We start from the raw sequence: 15,077 nt of genomic DNA, 5'->3' as shown, positions 1-15,077 counted from the left end.
GAAGTTTTTTGTCGGAGTGTTATTTCGGATACACAAATTATACGCAATTATTTTATTTATCGTGTACATAAAGTTCATTCTTAAACTAGTCTTAAATTCCTCCTGCTATTACTAATATTACGACCACTACTATTGTAATAATAATAATACAGGCTAGAAGTGTACAAATCCCATCATGAAAGGTCGAAACTATTTTAGGAATAGATTGGTGCGGGTATTTAGTCGAATGGTTTTATACATTTTAATATAGCGTTATTGAGCACAAATAAAATTCCCCGCTTGGTTTCTCTCGTCTTCTCAGTCATGAAACTGATTGATAACAGATAGCATAGCCTGTCAAGCCCCTTTCCATTTGTGTACACTAGGTGGCGGTAAACACCAAAAGAGACGTAATCTGCCAATAAATTTGATTAAGAGGAAGAAAAAGGAGGATGTGACGTTAGGCTGTCGTGAGGTGCGGAGGCAAAAGCGGAAGTTACGTCACTTCCGTGAAGAGTCATCGATACTGCTACGAAGAAAAGCAGCGTGACCTACGAAGTGCACTTGATGGAAGAAGTCTTCAAACTTGATCCGAAATGGCATTCCAAGATCACGCGTATACGAGTACCACATATGATACAGTTAACCCCGTGGAGCCGATTTATAATTGTAAGTCTTATTTGCAAAACAAATAAGTAAATAAAAGGAGAAAAAAAGACTGTGCTGTTGTGAAATTGGCGACCTTCAAAGTACTCTACGTGTGCACGCGTGGACGTTGTTGTTACTACTTGGCTTGCTTTAGAAATGGCAAATCGAAAAAGATTTTCTGTAATAAAGTGTTTGTTAGTTAGCAACCTTGCCAACGCTGTCGTGATTTCCGGTATTATGCAGCATAAGTTCTGTGTTTTGTATTATGCTGCGTTCATGGTTTTCGTTATTATAGTAAATCTGAAAGTTTAAATGTCTATTGTTTTCTGCCTGCTGCTTTATCGTAATTATGTATTTTCTCTTCTAGGGAGCCTGAAAGAAGCAGAAGAGCTTGTGAAGTTAAGGATGTCAAATAATTACCTCTTTTCTGGGAAAAGAAATACTTCCGCGTGGGCATGGATGGCCATCCTCAGACATATGGGCTTGCAATACAAACTGAACCACCATCAAGCCAAAAAAAAATGGCAAAACCTAAGGCAACGATACAAGGTACAATTTTTTAACTTTACATTTATATTCAGATTCATGTTAAACATATTTTGACACACTGCTGTTTCTTCTTAGGAGCTCAAGGACAAAAGTCATTGTTACATGTGGCCTCTCTTCAGTTTGATGGATGATGCCATGGAGGGTAGACTGGAAGGCAGTGCCCCCGTTTTGGGAATCTGCGCTGAAGATAAATTGTGTATTTCGCCCAGAGGTAAGAAGAGAAAGAGAACCCCAGTGAGCAACTCACCAGCTCAAGTCACGAACATTGTCCCGGAAATTGAGATGACATTGAATGGAGATAGTGGAACAGGAGAGGAGGAGGATGGTGGTGATGAGGATGGGATGGAAGACAGCCAGGAGTTTATGTCACTAGACGAGGCAACGGAGAGGGAAAAGCGATTCATTGAGCTTGAGCGCATGGCCCTGCAACGAGACAGGGCATTGCTGGAGCGGGAGATTGCCATTGTGGACCGGGACCGAGCCCTGATGGAGCGTGAGAGGCTGTTGATAGAGAGGGAGAAAGAGATGGTGGCCAAGGACCGAGATGCCATCAATAGGGAGCGGCAGGCGCTGGAGAGACAGAAAGCCGTGTCGGAACCCCCCACCTCCCGGAAGACCACCAGAGACAATGACTCAATGGACAGGACGGAACGCTTTCTGGATTTATTCGAAAAACTAATTGATAGTTTTTGATTGGGACGAAACCTTGGTCCTTTTGGCCCCAAAATGACATCTTTTTAAAATCAAAAGCAGGGACTTTTTTTTAAACACTCATGAATAATTACATTATAAACAAGCTTTTTGTTTTGGAAGAGGTCTGCAAAAGAACTTTATTTACTCATGTGGTTATACTATACAGAGGACACAGGAGCAAGAAGTTAGCATTGATATTCGCCACAACGCTCCTTCCAGTTCATGAACAATAGTCTTTGGAATAAGCTATTGTGCACAAAAATCTTGACTGAATTTATATTTTTATATTCGGGGATGAGAATTTTCGGACCAAAATGACCATGGACCTCTTGGAGATTTCCAGGTCGTGCGGTGCATTATAGGTCACGTGCTTTGCCCCAGTGCCTGCCAATTCGAATGCCGATAGCATTTACTATGGAATGAATCGCACGTCGGCCGTAGTTTCAAGAGTGAAATGAGTTTTAAACGACAAGGTTTAATTTTTTAAAAAATAGACATCTACTTTGCATCGCTTGAAATGTCCAAATCGTAGCTTTCTACATTGACCCCATTCAATATTGGTAGCGGGTTAAAATCCCTTACACCATAATGCACCGCGCGCCCCGGACATCGGCGGGTGGCAAGTTTGATGTTCGGAGTTTTTTTTTTTTGTTCCTTTTCCGTCGTGAGAGGTGAGTGGCATTGCCATTTAAAGTGTAATGCTCATTTATTGGTTACGTTTAATTCCCGCCGCTGCTATCACCGATGAACGGACGCCGACGTTAGCTTTAGTTAGCGCTAAATTGTCGTAGCCCAGATTGTCATACATGCCTCAGTTTACCTCAGTTAATGTGCCGAATATTTATTTGTTTTATGTGATAAGCACATGAGCATCCAAGTTGGGAGGACGCCCCCCCCCCCCCGTCCTCGTCGACTTGGCCTGTTTCGCTCCATACAAAAACAATTATGTTTTTCTGACTATTTTCTCAATTGTCATTCGCATCCCTGTATATTAGAATACAGACTTTACAACAAATGCTTGTGTTTAAAATGCGTCTTTTATTGCATTAGGTACTCAAAATCTCACCTTCCATTGAGCTCCGGCCTTCAAATAAGTTTACATTTTCAAAAGACTTATTTAATATTAATATTTAATCTTTACAAAACAAACATCTTTAAAATAAAAAAAAAAGGGACCAGTTGTGAGCAGTCACCAGACAGAAACATTCAGTTGAGGGTTGACTTTAACTCGTAAATCAAGTTGTGGAACAGTTGGGCTTTTATTTAAGTGTTTGTGGGTGTGTGTATGCGTGTGCGTGCACCCTTTTTATGGAGGTGTGCATGTACATGTTCAGTCACATCTCACGCATTTATGGAATCGTGGATATCCACGCAGAGTGGTACCTTGCCGCAAAATAGTGTATCCCAGTGGCCTATGGAAGGCCACCGAAAGACGAGTGTCCGCATGCCCCGTGCACGTGTTGGGTGGATATTTACAGGGACACGTGGTGGCGGTCGCTGCGTTTGAGTGTGTTTTGTGTTTTATATGAGGTCCCCGACCGGGATGCGGGGCAGGCAGATGTACGCCTGCGGAGTTCGGCTCAGGTTGATGGGGTTGCCGTCAAGGCGGATGTCCTCCAGCGCGTTGCGGATGTAGTTAAAGTCATGCAGGTTGCAGAAGGTGTCCTCGTGCATCGACTGAATGTTGTTACGCTGCGGAAGGATTGAGAAAATATGACCATTATGCAGGGACGGTACTAAACCCGGGTACTAAAGGAGGGTGCTATCGCCCCGTCAGAAATCTTAGTCCCGGTTAAGACCCTGCGGCATTTCATTTGATATTCTAAAATATATTCATGAACTATTTTCTCTTTTGTGCAGTACAGTTTAGGGTTTGTATGCCGACCGCCAATAAATAAAAAAAGAAGAGTTTCGCGTTCACGCAGATAGCATTAAAAAGTATCACGCCATTGAGCAGAATGGCCACTTTGGAATCTCTAAAAGTGTAAAATTTAAATGGATTCAATAGAATTTACATTGGCGCTGCTTTTGACAGATGGAGAAGACTTGAGGAACAAACGAGGTCGAGAAAGCGATGCTGCCTTCGCCTGCTTTCTGCTTGACTGGTAAGAGACTGATTACATTTGTGCTTGCAATCATAAAGCACGCCCCCAAAAGGAGTACGCCCCTGTCTTATGAATTTGATAACACTAAATATTGAACATGATGTGATCAAAATAAATAATAACTTAAGTCAATTCCAACCACAGGGCAGCATATGTAAATAAAAACACACTAAACTTAAAACTCACATAGTTTCAGTTCATTGCTGTCTTTTTTTTTTTAAAACTTCCAGACGTTTGCCTTGAAAGTTGTTGGTGCTAATTTCAGTGATGTGGCGCTACTCTCGCGTAGCGAGATCTCAATGGTCCAGGAATGGTATGAATGGTCATAATTTTTTCACTCAGCAAAAATAAACTTTCCTTGCAGCCTGATTTGAACCATCAGCAAATGTTTCCCGGTACTAGCGAGCAGGTTCCTTCAAAACCTGAGCAGGACCTACCTGTAGATGTAGGGATCGCAGACTGTCTGGAAGAGGCACGGGGATGTAGTCAATTTCGTTGTCAGTCAGGTACAAGTAGAGCAGGCCGGTCATGTCCTGGATTTTACAAGAGATGTGTGAAGGTTCAGTCACGGAGGTTACCAGCAGGTCTCCCATCCTGACAGACGCACCTTGAAGGCCTCTTTGAGAATACCCTTGGAGTCAATGTTATTGTGGCTGGCATCGATCAGGGTCATGGTCTCTGGCAGGGCAGGCATCTGTGAAATGTGATTTTCTCGAATCACCAGCTCCTCAAGCTCCGGCAGACCCATAAATGCTTGGCTGTCAATAGACGAGATGGCGTTGGCTGTCAAGTCGATCCTCTTCAGCTTGTCTGAAATACAGCCAGACCCACACGGTCAGTTCTTTGCGTCTGCAGATCACGCCAAGTCTGGGTGCAAAACATACTCATGGAGGCAAAGTCAGATTTGTTGATCTTGGTGATCCTGTTGTAGCGGGCATAGAAGTGTGTGGTGTCTTTGGGCAGAGGTGGTATACTGTCCAGTTTCAAGTCATCACAGTACACCGAACCACCAAGGCATGTGCACAGCAAGCAAGTGGGCATCCCTGAAGGACACGGGGAGAGAGAGGAAACGGGGGAGGGCGGGGGGCAAGGGAACATAATAGTAAGCGCTAGATTCCATCTCATAGATTTGCTTTGTGACCATGTTTTGACATTGATTACTGGTGGAACTTGGTGACCTTTTCTTTTCTCCATTCCTTGCTCACCTTTCGTGTCAACCTCAGGTTCTTCGGGTTCCTCGGGCTCTGGTAGACCAGAGCCCAGTGTCGTTTCTACACCACCAGTACCCTCCTGAGGGGTCTCTTGTGTCGGAAGCAGCCCCTCCTCTTGTTAGAGACAAGATTTGGCGTTGAGGAAACAGGTTAGATGAGCACGGACGTGAACCACAAGTCTGGCAATCAGTGGGAAACTGTTTGCCGCAGTAGTTAGCAGTGTTACCACAAATGTGTTTGTTGCATTTAACAATTGTTAAATGGAAATTACGTTTGAATGTTAGAAAGCAGAGATACTCCATTGGCACCACTATTAACAAATCAAAATACCCTTTGGCTTATGTCTTGGATCTAGCGTAGATACTGACCTTTATCAGTCTCTGGAATCAGAATTATATCGGGCTCCTCAGGTTCTCCAGAGGCAGAGACACCAGAAGTTCCAGAGACATCTATGTCTCCAGAGACTCCAAGATCCCCTGAACTTCCTGAAACTCCTGAGAAATCCCCTGAAGTACCTGAAGCTTCTTGTGGGATGGTTGTAGGAATGAGAGGCACTTCCACCTCTTGTTTGAGCCAAGTTGGAGTAGTTAGGAGACACATTGGGAGGATAAGATGTGGGATGGACGTTCAATCAAATTGTTAACCATTCATTCTCTCACAATTAACCAAACAGCAGGTTAGGGTGACAATGGTTACGAGTAACACAGTGACGTTTTTTTAAAAGTACTAACCTTCAGGTAATAATGTTATTCCCGACTCCCAAGACTCATCGGTGTCCCCAGAAACCCCAGAGCCTCCAGAAGCACCAGAGGTCAGGAGATCTCCGGAGAACCCAGAACCAGATTGATCCCCAGAGGCCAGGGGGAGTTCACTGGCAATACCAGACCCCCCTGATCCCAATTCAATTAGAATTCCAGAACTTCCAGAGCCAAAGTCCCCTGAGGCTCCAGAAGCTGTGGATCCCATGGTATCTCCAGATATCAAAAGATCTCCAGATCCTGAAAGATCTCCGGATATCAAGAGATCCCCGGACCCAGAAAGATCACCGGATATCAGGATATCCCCTGATCCTGGTATATCCCCAGAAATCAGGAGGTGCCCAGATCCGGAGATCTCTCCAAATCCGGAGCCCTCCCCAGATCCATAGAGATCCCCCGATATCAAGTAATCCACATCCCCGGACACCAAGAACTCTCCTGAACCCCCAGAGCTGCTGAGGATCTCCTCAGAAGCACCGGAGATGAAAACAATGTCACCGGATCCCCCTGAGGCACCCGAGACCAATGGGTCCCCTGAGCCTCCTGACCCAGAAACCCCAGAGGCTCCTGAGGCACCGGACCCCACTGAGCCCCCAAAATCCCCGGAGGAGACATGAAGGATGTCAATGGGCATCAGACGCAGCTCCACCTCTTGTTAGAGACAAGATTAGTTATTAATGTACACACAACAAACAGGACACATTTAACCACTGACAGCTAGTTAAATGGAACACGTGCATAAAGAAAAGATGTAGACAACCACAATAGATTGGTTGTTGCCGTTGAAAACTAATGCTGCTTGCACAACTCTAAGACCCTCCAAAAACCTCAGATTTTAAGTAGCTTTCTGTTTGTGCCAGCTTTGAGCTGTTTCAGACCTTTTTGTGTGTCTGGGCCCATAAGAACGCCGGACCCCCCTGAGCCCTGAGGGATGAGCTGGGGCTTCAGGGGCAACTCCTCCTCCTCCTCCTCTTCCTGTTCTTCCAACGAGGCCTCAGGCATTGGGTAGTTGTAGTCAGGTGGGGCCAGGGTGCCAATCTCTACCTGAGGGGAAGACAACAGCCCTGAGACTGGAATGCCAAGCGTTATAATTAGACTCGCCTCATTTGAATCCATAATTGGTAATATATGGATCACAGTCACTTAATTACTCCCACCCTCATCCAATCCTATGCTTTTGCAGAGTCGGGACTAAATTGAGTGCAAGTGGCACATTCAAATTGCATGTGGGCTCAGGATTTACCACCAGATAGCAGCAGATACTCCCCGTGTTGCCTACCCTCCAAATCCACCACATTTCTCATTAACCTTCAAGTCAATAGTGATGGTTCCATGCTCCCAATAAGAACAAACCGACCATTAAGTTAAGATGACATAAATTGTGGATGCAGTTTTTAAATTATTTTTTTGTTTTTGTAAATATAAACACATGATAATTCGCAGTATTAGACAGCACAGTGCTGCAATTCAAGTCTCCTCCAGTTGGTGGCAATGAGCCCCCACACACCACACAGCACAGGTAATACCTGACACTTAAACATATGCAGTAAAAGGACCACTCAATGGTCCTTGTGGAACCAAGACACACATGGTAGCTCCATGAACCTTTACTTTGCGCTGCATTTAAAACTAGGTCATAGCAAATCTATAATAATACAATATAGTGAAGAGGAAACGTAAGGAGATCTTTCCGGAAGCTAATAAGTCATTAATGGGAGTAATTAAGAGATGTCCCAGTGTTTGAGTTTTGGCTGGATGACAGTGCGGGATGCAACAAGGCAGGCCTTTGATTGCACTGACCCCCCCACCCATCACCCACCACCCTTTCCCCAAAACAAACATATTCACCCATGGGGGAAGAAGAGGCGAAAAGCTGGCAAGCAGACGTGCAGAAAAAACAGCATGGGAATACTGACACTCAATGTAAGTGCGGAGTCAAAGCCAAACAGTATGTCGCTGCCCCGCTAAATAGTTTAATAGTCACTGGAAGCATTCAGCTTGAGAGAAGCTGCACTGGATTTAGAAAAATACTTAATATCATGGACATGCTCTGTCGAAAATATCTGGCTGAGAGAGTAGACAAAGTCTCTGAGCTTTCCAAAATAAAATTTTCATGGGTATCAACATAAGGCCTTTGCATTTCTTGACACCCGCAAAAATGTAAATTTTTACTCCCAGGAAAAAAAAACCCAACAACAAAGCATGTCATTGCATATGCATGTTTTGTCTTGCATCCCAATGCAATATGGCTCGCTATGGCCACTGCTGTGCTCGCTTCATTGTTATTCCAGGCCTTCCCTGCACAAAAGCTGCTTAAAGAGTCCAAATGTGTCATAGTAGAAGGTGAAAAAAAGAACCTCAGAGTTGCTTATTAAAAGGTGGAGAGTTGCCCTAGATTCATTGCCGATGAGCCTTTGCTCCCTCTTGAGAAGAAGAGAGGAGATAAATTGCAACACACACAAAAAGCTTGGAAGTGGAAAGTCAAGACTCAGCATTCCAGAGGCATGGAGCTCAGCCTCATGCTTCATTGTTCCCTCGACAACTGATGCACATGTACAAAATCTGTCAAAACGCTCCTTCACATGGAGGCATACCAAATGTCATTACCTTTACAATATGTGCAACATAGCGTATGCTCTCAGTGTTTTGCCCTTAGGCAAAATAATTTTTTTTGGGGGGGGGGGGGCAGTTGAGGCGTTTGGCTTCAGAGTTTCCCGAAATGCTATGCTATATTTCTGGATGTTTCGCTTCCATGAGCTGATTTTTGTTTTTGTCAATATATTCATGTGTCATATTCAACGGTAAGTCCATTTTACTATCTATCAATCCACATGTTGGAGTCCATTTTCCTTTTGAGGCGCTTTCTGATTGGCTACAATGTTGTCATAGTCATGGGATACCGTGATACCCTTGAGATGTGCTTACGTGTTACTAGAGGTAATTTTTCAAGTAGTTGACATGGTAGTCAGTCTCCTGGCTTAAAGTCGCCCCCTCCTCAGCTCCCCACTTGCCTTCAAACTTTGTGTTTTTGTGACCTACATTCATATGATAGATGGAAACACATGCCTCACAGGCCGGCCACATCAGACGACTGCAGTTGAGCTAAACCAGTTGTGGAATCCTGGTTTTTGAGGGAGGGTACGGGGGGGTGGGGGTGGGGGGGACTGCAGATGACTTGGAAGTAGCAGCGGTTATTATTGCGAATGACAACCGCCAATCCCAGTCTCGAATTCTTTCATTTAGAGTCATTGTTAATCTTGCAAGTTGGCGACTCATTCAGGCTTAGGAGTTTTGTCCTGCTCACCTGTTCCCAAAAAAACGTCATCCGCACTGTTAATGTGATTTGTTGAAAACTGTTTTGCAGCTGCCTCAACAGCAATTCTCAATTCTGCCAAACTTACAGTACCGTCTTATTCAGCTCACCTCGGGATCCTCAATGGTCGGCCCGTCCTCATAGTCGTACTCCTGGTTTTCCGAGTTAACGTCGTCCACGTCGTAGTTGCCGTCGTCGTACGAGTCCAGGTCGGATTGACGGGAGAACCGGGGATTGGCCACCGCCACTTTCAGGACGAGCAGTCCCAATACTATTCGCACGAGCGTCTTCATTGTTCGCCTTTAGGATACAGAGGGAAAAAAAACAATGACGTCTGTGCAGTTAGAATAGAAAAGGAATCTCCTTGAATGTATTCCGGTTCATCAGTCATCGTTTTGAGCACTAACTAGCCGCCTACTTGTGATTCATGAATTCACCTTTTCACATTTGTCTATGCAGCCGAGCCTCAGCGACTCACTGGTGCTGCAAGATGGCGGCAAAGCCCTCGCTAAATAGGAATGTAGTCTTTTGGTGTCAAGGAAGAATACCGAAGTGATACATCGGAACTTAAAAACATTGTATTTTGCGGTGGAGCTAACTGAGTTTAGCCTGGGTTGTTAGTGGAAGTTGCAGATTTTTTTTTCAGGGTTTATTTGTAAGATGAGCTTGAAATGATATGAAAGTGTTTTGGGGTTGTAGTTCATGCTGTATCAAAAGCGAATCATACAGCAAATTCAAAACATTATGGTGAAGTGTCAATCATTCTTTTCCCTTTTGCTGCATGGACACTCACCGTAACTGGAAACAAACAATACATCATGATGACAAGTCTCCGATGCTGCTAAAACACTCCACAACATTCCCCCGCGCTTGCATCATAGCCGTACTGTCCGACACGCATGCCGTGATCGTCAATAGACTCCGAATGGATTAGTAGTTCGCTCTGGCGGCCATTTTCGGCTCAGCCACCACTAGTGTGTTACAATCCAGGGGTCACGGTTGACAAAATCAGCCCGATGCGAGGCGCTTCTGTTTTCTAAGTGTGCAGGGCCAACTTTTACATGAGCAAGTCAGCCAAGTCGCCGCTTATTAAATTTTAGGGAGCAAGTAGGAATGACATGGGGGTGGGGGGGGGGTAACTGTATTTTTTTGGGTTAATATTAGGTTTGGCTTCGAGTCCACTGAGGAGCACACATTTTGCTCCTATTTACTTTGGATTCCTCGGTTCATTCTCGTTTGTATCCAGTTCAATGTGTGGCGAGGCATTTGTGATTATCAGGGGATGAGCGTATGATAAGAAGCTCTCGTATAGCTGGCATGGACTCGAGAACGGAGATTTATTGGTGTGGCAGGTGCAGCCAAGTCTCAGCATGTTGGAGGTAAAAAAAAAAAAAAACATCAAGGAGTCCTCCAGGCCGGGGCAGAGAAACGGAGAGCGAGGGAGGAAGAAGCAGAAGAAGAAGAAAAAGAGAGACGTGGACAAGATGTTGGCCCTCAGGGTTAGACGGAGAGAGCGCAAAAAAGGAGGGACGAGAGGGAGGAGGGGTCCGGTTCAAGACTTGCTTGAACCTTTGGCCCTTCACAGAGGGCCTTTATGAGGGCCTGGTCATTGCCCGTCTCAGCACTCAAACTCCAAATTCCACCGAGGTTTGTGGACAGGATGGCAGTCAGCTTTTCAGGCGGCGAGGAAACGCATATACAGACAACCGCACGCACATTTGCTTGGAAAGACTCACAGATGCACACTGTGTGTGTGTGTGCGTGTGTGCGCATGCATGTGTTTGTGTGTGTGTGTGTGTGTGTGTGAGATTGAGAGAGATGCCTCGAGGGTTCACTGCAAAAGATAAGAATGGAGACCGAGTTGTTCTTTTATAATGGCCATGACAAATGCAGGAAATGATCCTCCCTCTTATGCTTGGCTCACCATCGGACATTTCCGATATCCCATTTCTACTTAATAGCCACGCAGCGTAGCGGCAATCCCGCAAGTTTGCAGATCGCAAAAAATTCCAGGGAATTTCAGCCGCGTTCAAATCAATTCCAGTGTATCCGCACACTGCCATCGGGGCGATCATAAAACCAAACCTGATATTTATGAATTGAGCAAAGGCAAGTTTCACCAAGATCCCAAAGTAACATCAAGAATGATGAAACATCCTTTGGGTCAGAAAATCACCGTTCAAAGCATCCCACTCGTCAAGCAGAACAGTCCTTGACCTGTAATTTTCCGAACGTATGGCTTGTTGTGCAATGGTAAGCCCAAGATCCAATTGTGCAAAGCATCCGGAATAAAGACCATCCTTTCGCTCAAACGCATCAACAATTCATCACAATCGTCGAGGATAACAAATCTTCCACCTGTAGCTTTTTCAAACACCACCGAATTAGCAAAAGTGAAAATATGGCTGAGCTTGAAAGACCTCTGAGCAATGGTAAATTCATTTTTTTCCCCCCCGACCAACTAAGCTTGCCAAGCCGCAAGAAATGAGCAAACGGAATTGAAAACAAAAACTCGCGCATCCATTACGAACGTCATAATGTCATCGTTCGATGCGTTCAATCCCAAATTCAAGCGAATAGTCTCAGTGCAAACATGGCATGGCAAATGGCGAGGAAGAATAATCAATCATGAAGGTCATAAAACCACCATCCACTGCATCCCAATCATTAAGGAAAAACAATCCGTCACCTGTAGCGGCCCCAAACTCAATCCACGAGTCAATAAGGGAGCCCCTTGTGCCACCCCGCCCCCTCCCTCTCCTTATCATTGAGATAGCGCCCGCGAGAATGCTCACCTGTGTCTCCCGCTCTCCCGAATGCTCCCTTCAGCCACGATGGAGATGCTGAGGGCTCCGCAACTCGGCCAATGGCGAAGGGGTCGTGCAGAGGTGGCTCCACGAGGGCGGGGGGGGGGGGGCGGGTGGCGACGCGGGCCGGGCGTGTACCAATGTGCGTCCGGGTCTCAGTGGTGTGTATGTGCCGTGTGCATGTGTAGGGTCTGACGGACCTGAGTGCCCCTGCCGCTTACGTGTGAAGGTAGGCACTGAGGCTGATTGGACCGGAGCAGGTTGCTTTTGGTGGCTTGCTTGGGCTAGGGGGGAGGTGGAGGGCACCCACCCCATCCCAAATAAGAGTACATCACCAGACACACACACTTAGACATCAGACACAAAGAACAAGACGGCAGAGAAAGACCCCCCTGCCCCCCCACCCTCATAGATTTTTATCCTTTCCAAGCGCATCCCTTATTTTGGTAGATGTGTATTTATTTCAATCACACTAAAATATTTCACTTCCTGATGTGAAAACTTGTCGTTTCATCTAAGTGCATGTGTGTGTACATGCATGTATGACCCAAGGGGCCTGAGCACACAATGGGACCTCTGTGAGGAGCCCCTGCTAGCACGGCGCCGAGAGGAAGTCCCTCCTTTTTTTTTTTCAAGCCGAGCTCAGATGTGCTCACAGCTGATCCGAGTTCAGCCCGTGCGCCACGTAAGCGTGAGCGCCGACGAAAAGGATCTGATCTGGAATCGGAACCAAAAGAGGCGCCGGGAACTCCTGACATGACACAGTGGGAATGAATCTGGTAAATGCAGGACAATCCTGCATTCGTGAATAGCTTTATTGAAACTGAAGACAAGAGAATACATCTTACTTTTTCAGATACACAAAGACCAGAATTGAAAAACCATAATGGATAAAAAATAAATTGCCATTAGTCAGTACGAGCGTGTAGAAAAAGTACGAATCGGTCTACAACTTATCTTAAAATAGTAGAAAATAAGCAGAAGTCAAAAGAATACTTCATTGGTTTTAAATACATCTTCGGATATTATCTAGATGATCGATAGATTTGTACAGTGAAGGCACAACTAGTGGTCCGTTAAACTGCCTGATTTATTTACACTTCCTAAAACTGAAAATGAGTTTTTTTCCCGTTGTCACGGGCGTCCGGCGTTCGGACTGTTCTTCGCGGTAGAGCTACTTAAAAAAAAAGAAACTAAATGACAATGGACCTAAGGAGACGGAAGCACAGAATGACATCCCTGGGAATCGGCGGTTCGATATCGTTGCCGTCCAATCTGAGGTAGCGCAGTCGCGGCACGCTGTCATTGGCGTCCGCGCTGTCGATGTCCGTGGGGCAGACGTCGGAGCCACTCACGCCTGTGAAATGAAACGGGGAAAACGATGACAATCGCTCATCGTTCCGCCTGCGCTCGTGCGAAACCTACTTTTAATGTTGTTGTGGTCCAAGTACAGCTGTTCAAGGCCTGCGGGGATCAGGGGCACCTCGGTGAGCAGGTTGTGTGACAGCTGGAGGTCCAGGATGCTGGAGATGTTGAACACGTTGTTCGGAACACCGCTACTGCCCAGCTTATTGTGGTTTAGCCTCAGGAAAGCCACCTTGGGTAAACCCTTGAAGTAGCCCGTGGGGATTTTGTCGATGTTGTTGCCGTCGAGAAAGAGCTGAGTGGTGGTGGGCGGCAGGCCGAGAGGCATGCTGCTCAACTGGTTCTTGGCAAGGTTGATCTGCACCAGGTTGTTAAGACCCTTCAGGCTGACCTCAGTCACGGCATCATCCATCAGCTTATTCCCCTGCAGGTCTAAGAGGGTCAGCTTATCCAGGCCAAAGAAGACCCCGTCGGGGATCTTGGAGATCCGATTGCGAGAGAGACTAAGGTGCTCCAGGCTGGGCGGGAGAGGAAATGGCACCCAGGACAAGAGATTGTCATCCAGGTTGAGGTGTTCCAGGCGCGACATTGCATCCAGGGTGCCTTTTTCCACTCCCTCGCTGGTTATTTTATTGCGACTCAGGTTCACCCAACGCAGCTGGGTCGCGTTGCGCAGGGCGTCGGCCGAGACGACTTGAATTTGATTATTCTGCAGGTAGAGGTACCGGGTGAACGGCGGGATCGGGGGGATGCTCTTCAGACCTTGATTGTCGCAGTAGACTGCACGCGGGAAGTTGGAGGGGCAGTGGCACTCTGGAGGGCATGCTTGGATCTGGGCCACTCGTTCCTCGTAAGGCATATCCTGGCTCAGGGCTGCGTCGAGCAGGCACGCGGCACAGAGAAGCCTCAGAAAGAGTTTCATTTTGATGGACATCCTAGGATGCAAGCAAGCAAAAAGACATTTAGAAAATATTTTGAAGACAATTTTTTTTTCTGGGTTATCCCTTTGCCTGATAGGCAACCACAAGCAGGGCATAGATTAGTTCATATTTGCTAGCACAACTATAAAGTATAACTATAAAGTCCATATTTAAGCATACCACTGCAGTTAATCCTGAGATTAATAGCTGCTTTGCAGTACAAAAAATAATAATTCTTGAGCCTGTACTTGAGTCTTCGCAGATGACTTCTGGTTTAAATTCTTAATGCCTCAACATTTAATGTCAGGCATATTTTTCTTCCATGGATAGACACTCTTCAAAGACAAAACACCTGTTTTAAGAGACCGGTTTTCCCGCTGTCAAGGCTTTGTTCCCAAAATTGACGACAGACTGCCCGAATAAAGTAAATCTTGGTCTTCAAAAAACCTACCTCAAACCTCCACCCCGGAGTCGTCAAGGCTCATCCCAATTGATGAGGCTGCAGCGCTCACCTCCCGCTATTTGTATGACCTGTTGTTTTTTTTTTTTTGTATGCTAGCTTGTCACTCAAAGCATTGATTAGCCAATGAGGTCTCATGCGCTAAGCCTTAACAAATCTCGGGACGTGGCCCATTTAGAAAGAGGTCACCGCACCTCTACGCGTTCTACCTTGTCGGCTTGCGCGCTCGTGTACATTCGTCTCGCTTAGTTGCTCTGTGCTGTTTGTGA

At 45.9% G+C, this 15,077-nt stretch overlaps 3 protein-coding genes across 3 annotated transcripts; 1 reads left to right on the top strand and 2 right to left on the bottom strand.

Annotated features, from left to right (window-relative positions):
- The first annotated feature begins 20 nt into the window (after nucleotides 1–20).
- LOC147186208 (uncharacterized) lies at nucleotides 21–2,871 on the top strand. The gene is made up of 3 exons (XM_086103099.1): nucleotides 21–648; nucleotides 995–1,176; nucleotides 1,252–2,871. Exons 1-3 carry the CDS (start codon nucleotides 576–578, stop codon nucleotides 1,867–1,869), a joined length of 873 nt encoding a protein of 290 aa, XP_085959225.1. The 5' UTR covers nucleotides 21–575; the 3' UTR covers nucleotides 1,870–2,871.
- Nucleotides 2,872–2,956: 85 nt separating this feature from the next.
- On the bottom strand, nucleotides 2,957–9,549 carry epyc (epiphycan). The gene is made up of 9 exons (XM_086103104.1): nucleotides 9,367–9,549; nucleotides 6,822–6,987; nucleotides 5,917–6,594; nucleotides 5,554–5,748; nucleotides 5,180–5,299; nucleotides 4,859–5,017; nucleotides 4,582–4,784; nucleotides 4,412–4,507; nucleotides 2,957–3,561 (listed from the first exon to the last, which is right to left on the bottom strand). The coding sequence occupies exons 1-9, from the start codon at nucleotides 9,547–9,549 to the stop codon at nucleotides 3,391–3,393; spliced, it is 1,971 nt and encodes a 656-aa protein (XP_085959230.1). The 3' UTR covers nucleotides 2,957–3,390.
- A 3,289-nt stretch (nucleotides 9,550–12,838) lies between these two features.
- On the bottom strand, nucleotides 12,839–14,934 carry kera (keratocan). The gene is made up of 3 exons (XM_086103855.1): nucleotides 14,800–14,934; nucleotides 13,489–14,363; nucleotides 12,839–13,420 (listed from the first exon to the last, which is right to left on the bottom strand). The coding sequence occupies exons 2-3, from the start codon at nucleotides 14,360–14,362 to the stop codon at nucleotides 13,257–13,259; spliced, it is 1,038 nt and encodes a 345-aa protein (XP_085959981.1). The 5' UTR covers nucleotide 14,363; nucleotides 14,800–14,934; the 3' UTR covers nucleotides 12,839–13,256.
- Nucleotides 14,935–15,077: the final 143 nt, after the last annotated feature.

This window comes from Hippocampus guttulatus, chromosome 22 (assembly GCF_054856545.1).
Source record: "Hippocampus guttulatus isolate MCC_2025c chromosome 22, RoL_Hgut_1.0, whole genome shotgun sequence".
In the NCBI taxonomy this organism is placed as follows: domain Eukaryota; kingdom Metazoa; phylum Chordata; class Actinopteri; order Syngnathiformes; family Syngnathidae; genus Hippocampus; species Hippocampus guttulatus.
This window is presented reverse-complemented; position numbering and strand designations above follow the sequence as displayed.

Bases quoted from the DNA above. Each gene is read 5' to 3' on its own strand.
- LOC147186208 (XM_086103099.1), top strand. From the start codon at position 576: ATGGCATTCCAAGATCACGCGTATACGAGTACCACATATGATACAGTT. The intron at 649-994 runs GTAAGTCTTATT...TTTCTCTTCTAG, and splicing joins CGTGGAGCCGATTTATAATT to GGAGCCTGAAAGAAGCAGAA. The intron at 1,177-1,251 runs GTACAATTTTTT...GTTTCTTCTTAG, and splicing joins ACCTAAGGCAACGATACAAG to GAGCTCAAGGACAAAAGTCA.
- epyc (XM_086103104.1), bottom strand. From the start codon at position 9,549: ATGAAGACGCTCGTGCGAATAGTATTGGGACTGCTCGTCCTGAAAGTG. The intron at 6,988-9,366 runs GTGAGCTGAATA...TCTTCCCCTCAG, and splicing joins CGACCATTGAGGATCCCGAG to GTAGAGATTGGCACCCTGGC. The intron at 5,749-5,916 runs GTTAGTACTTTT...GGCTCAAACAAG, and splicing joins AATAACATTATTACCTGAAG to AGGTGGAAGTGCCTCTCATT.
- kera (XM_086103855.1), bottom strand. From the start codon at position 14,362: ATGTCCATCAAAATGAAACTCTTTCTGAGGCTTCTCTGTGCCGCGTGC. The intron at 13,421-13,488 runs GTAGGTTTCGCA...TTCATTTCACAG, and splicing joins GGACCACAACAACATTAAAA to GCGTGAGTGGCTCCGACGTC.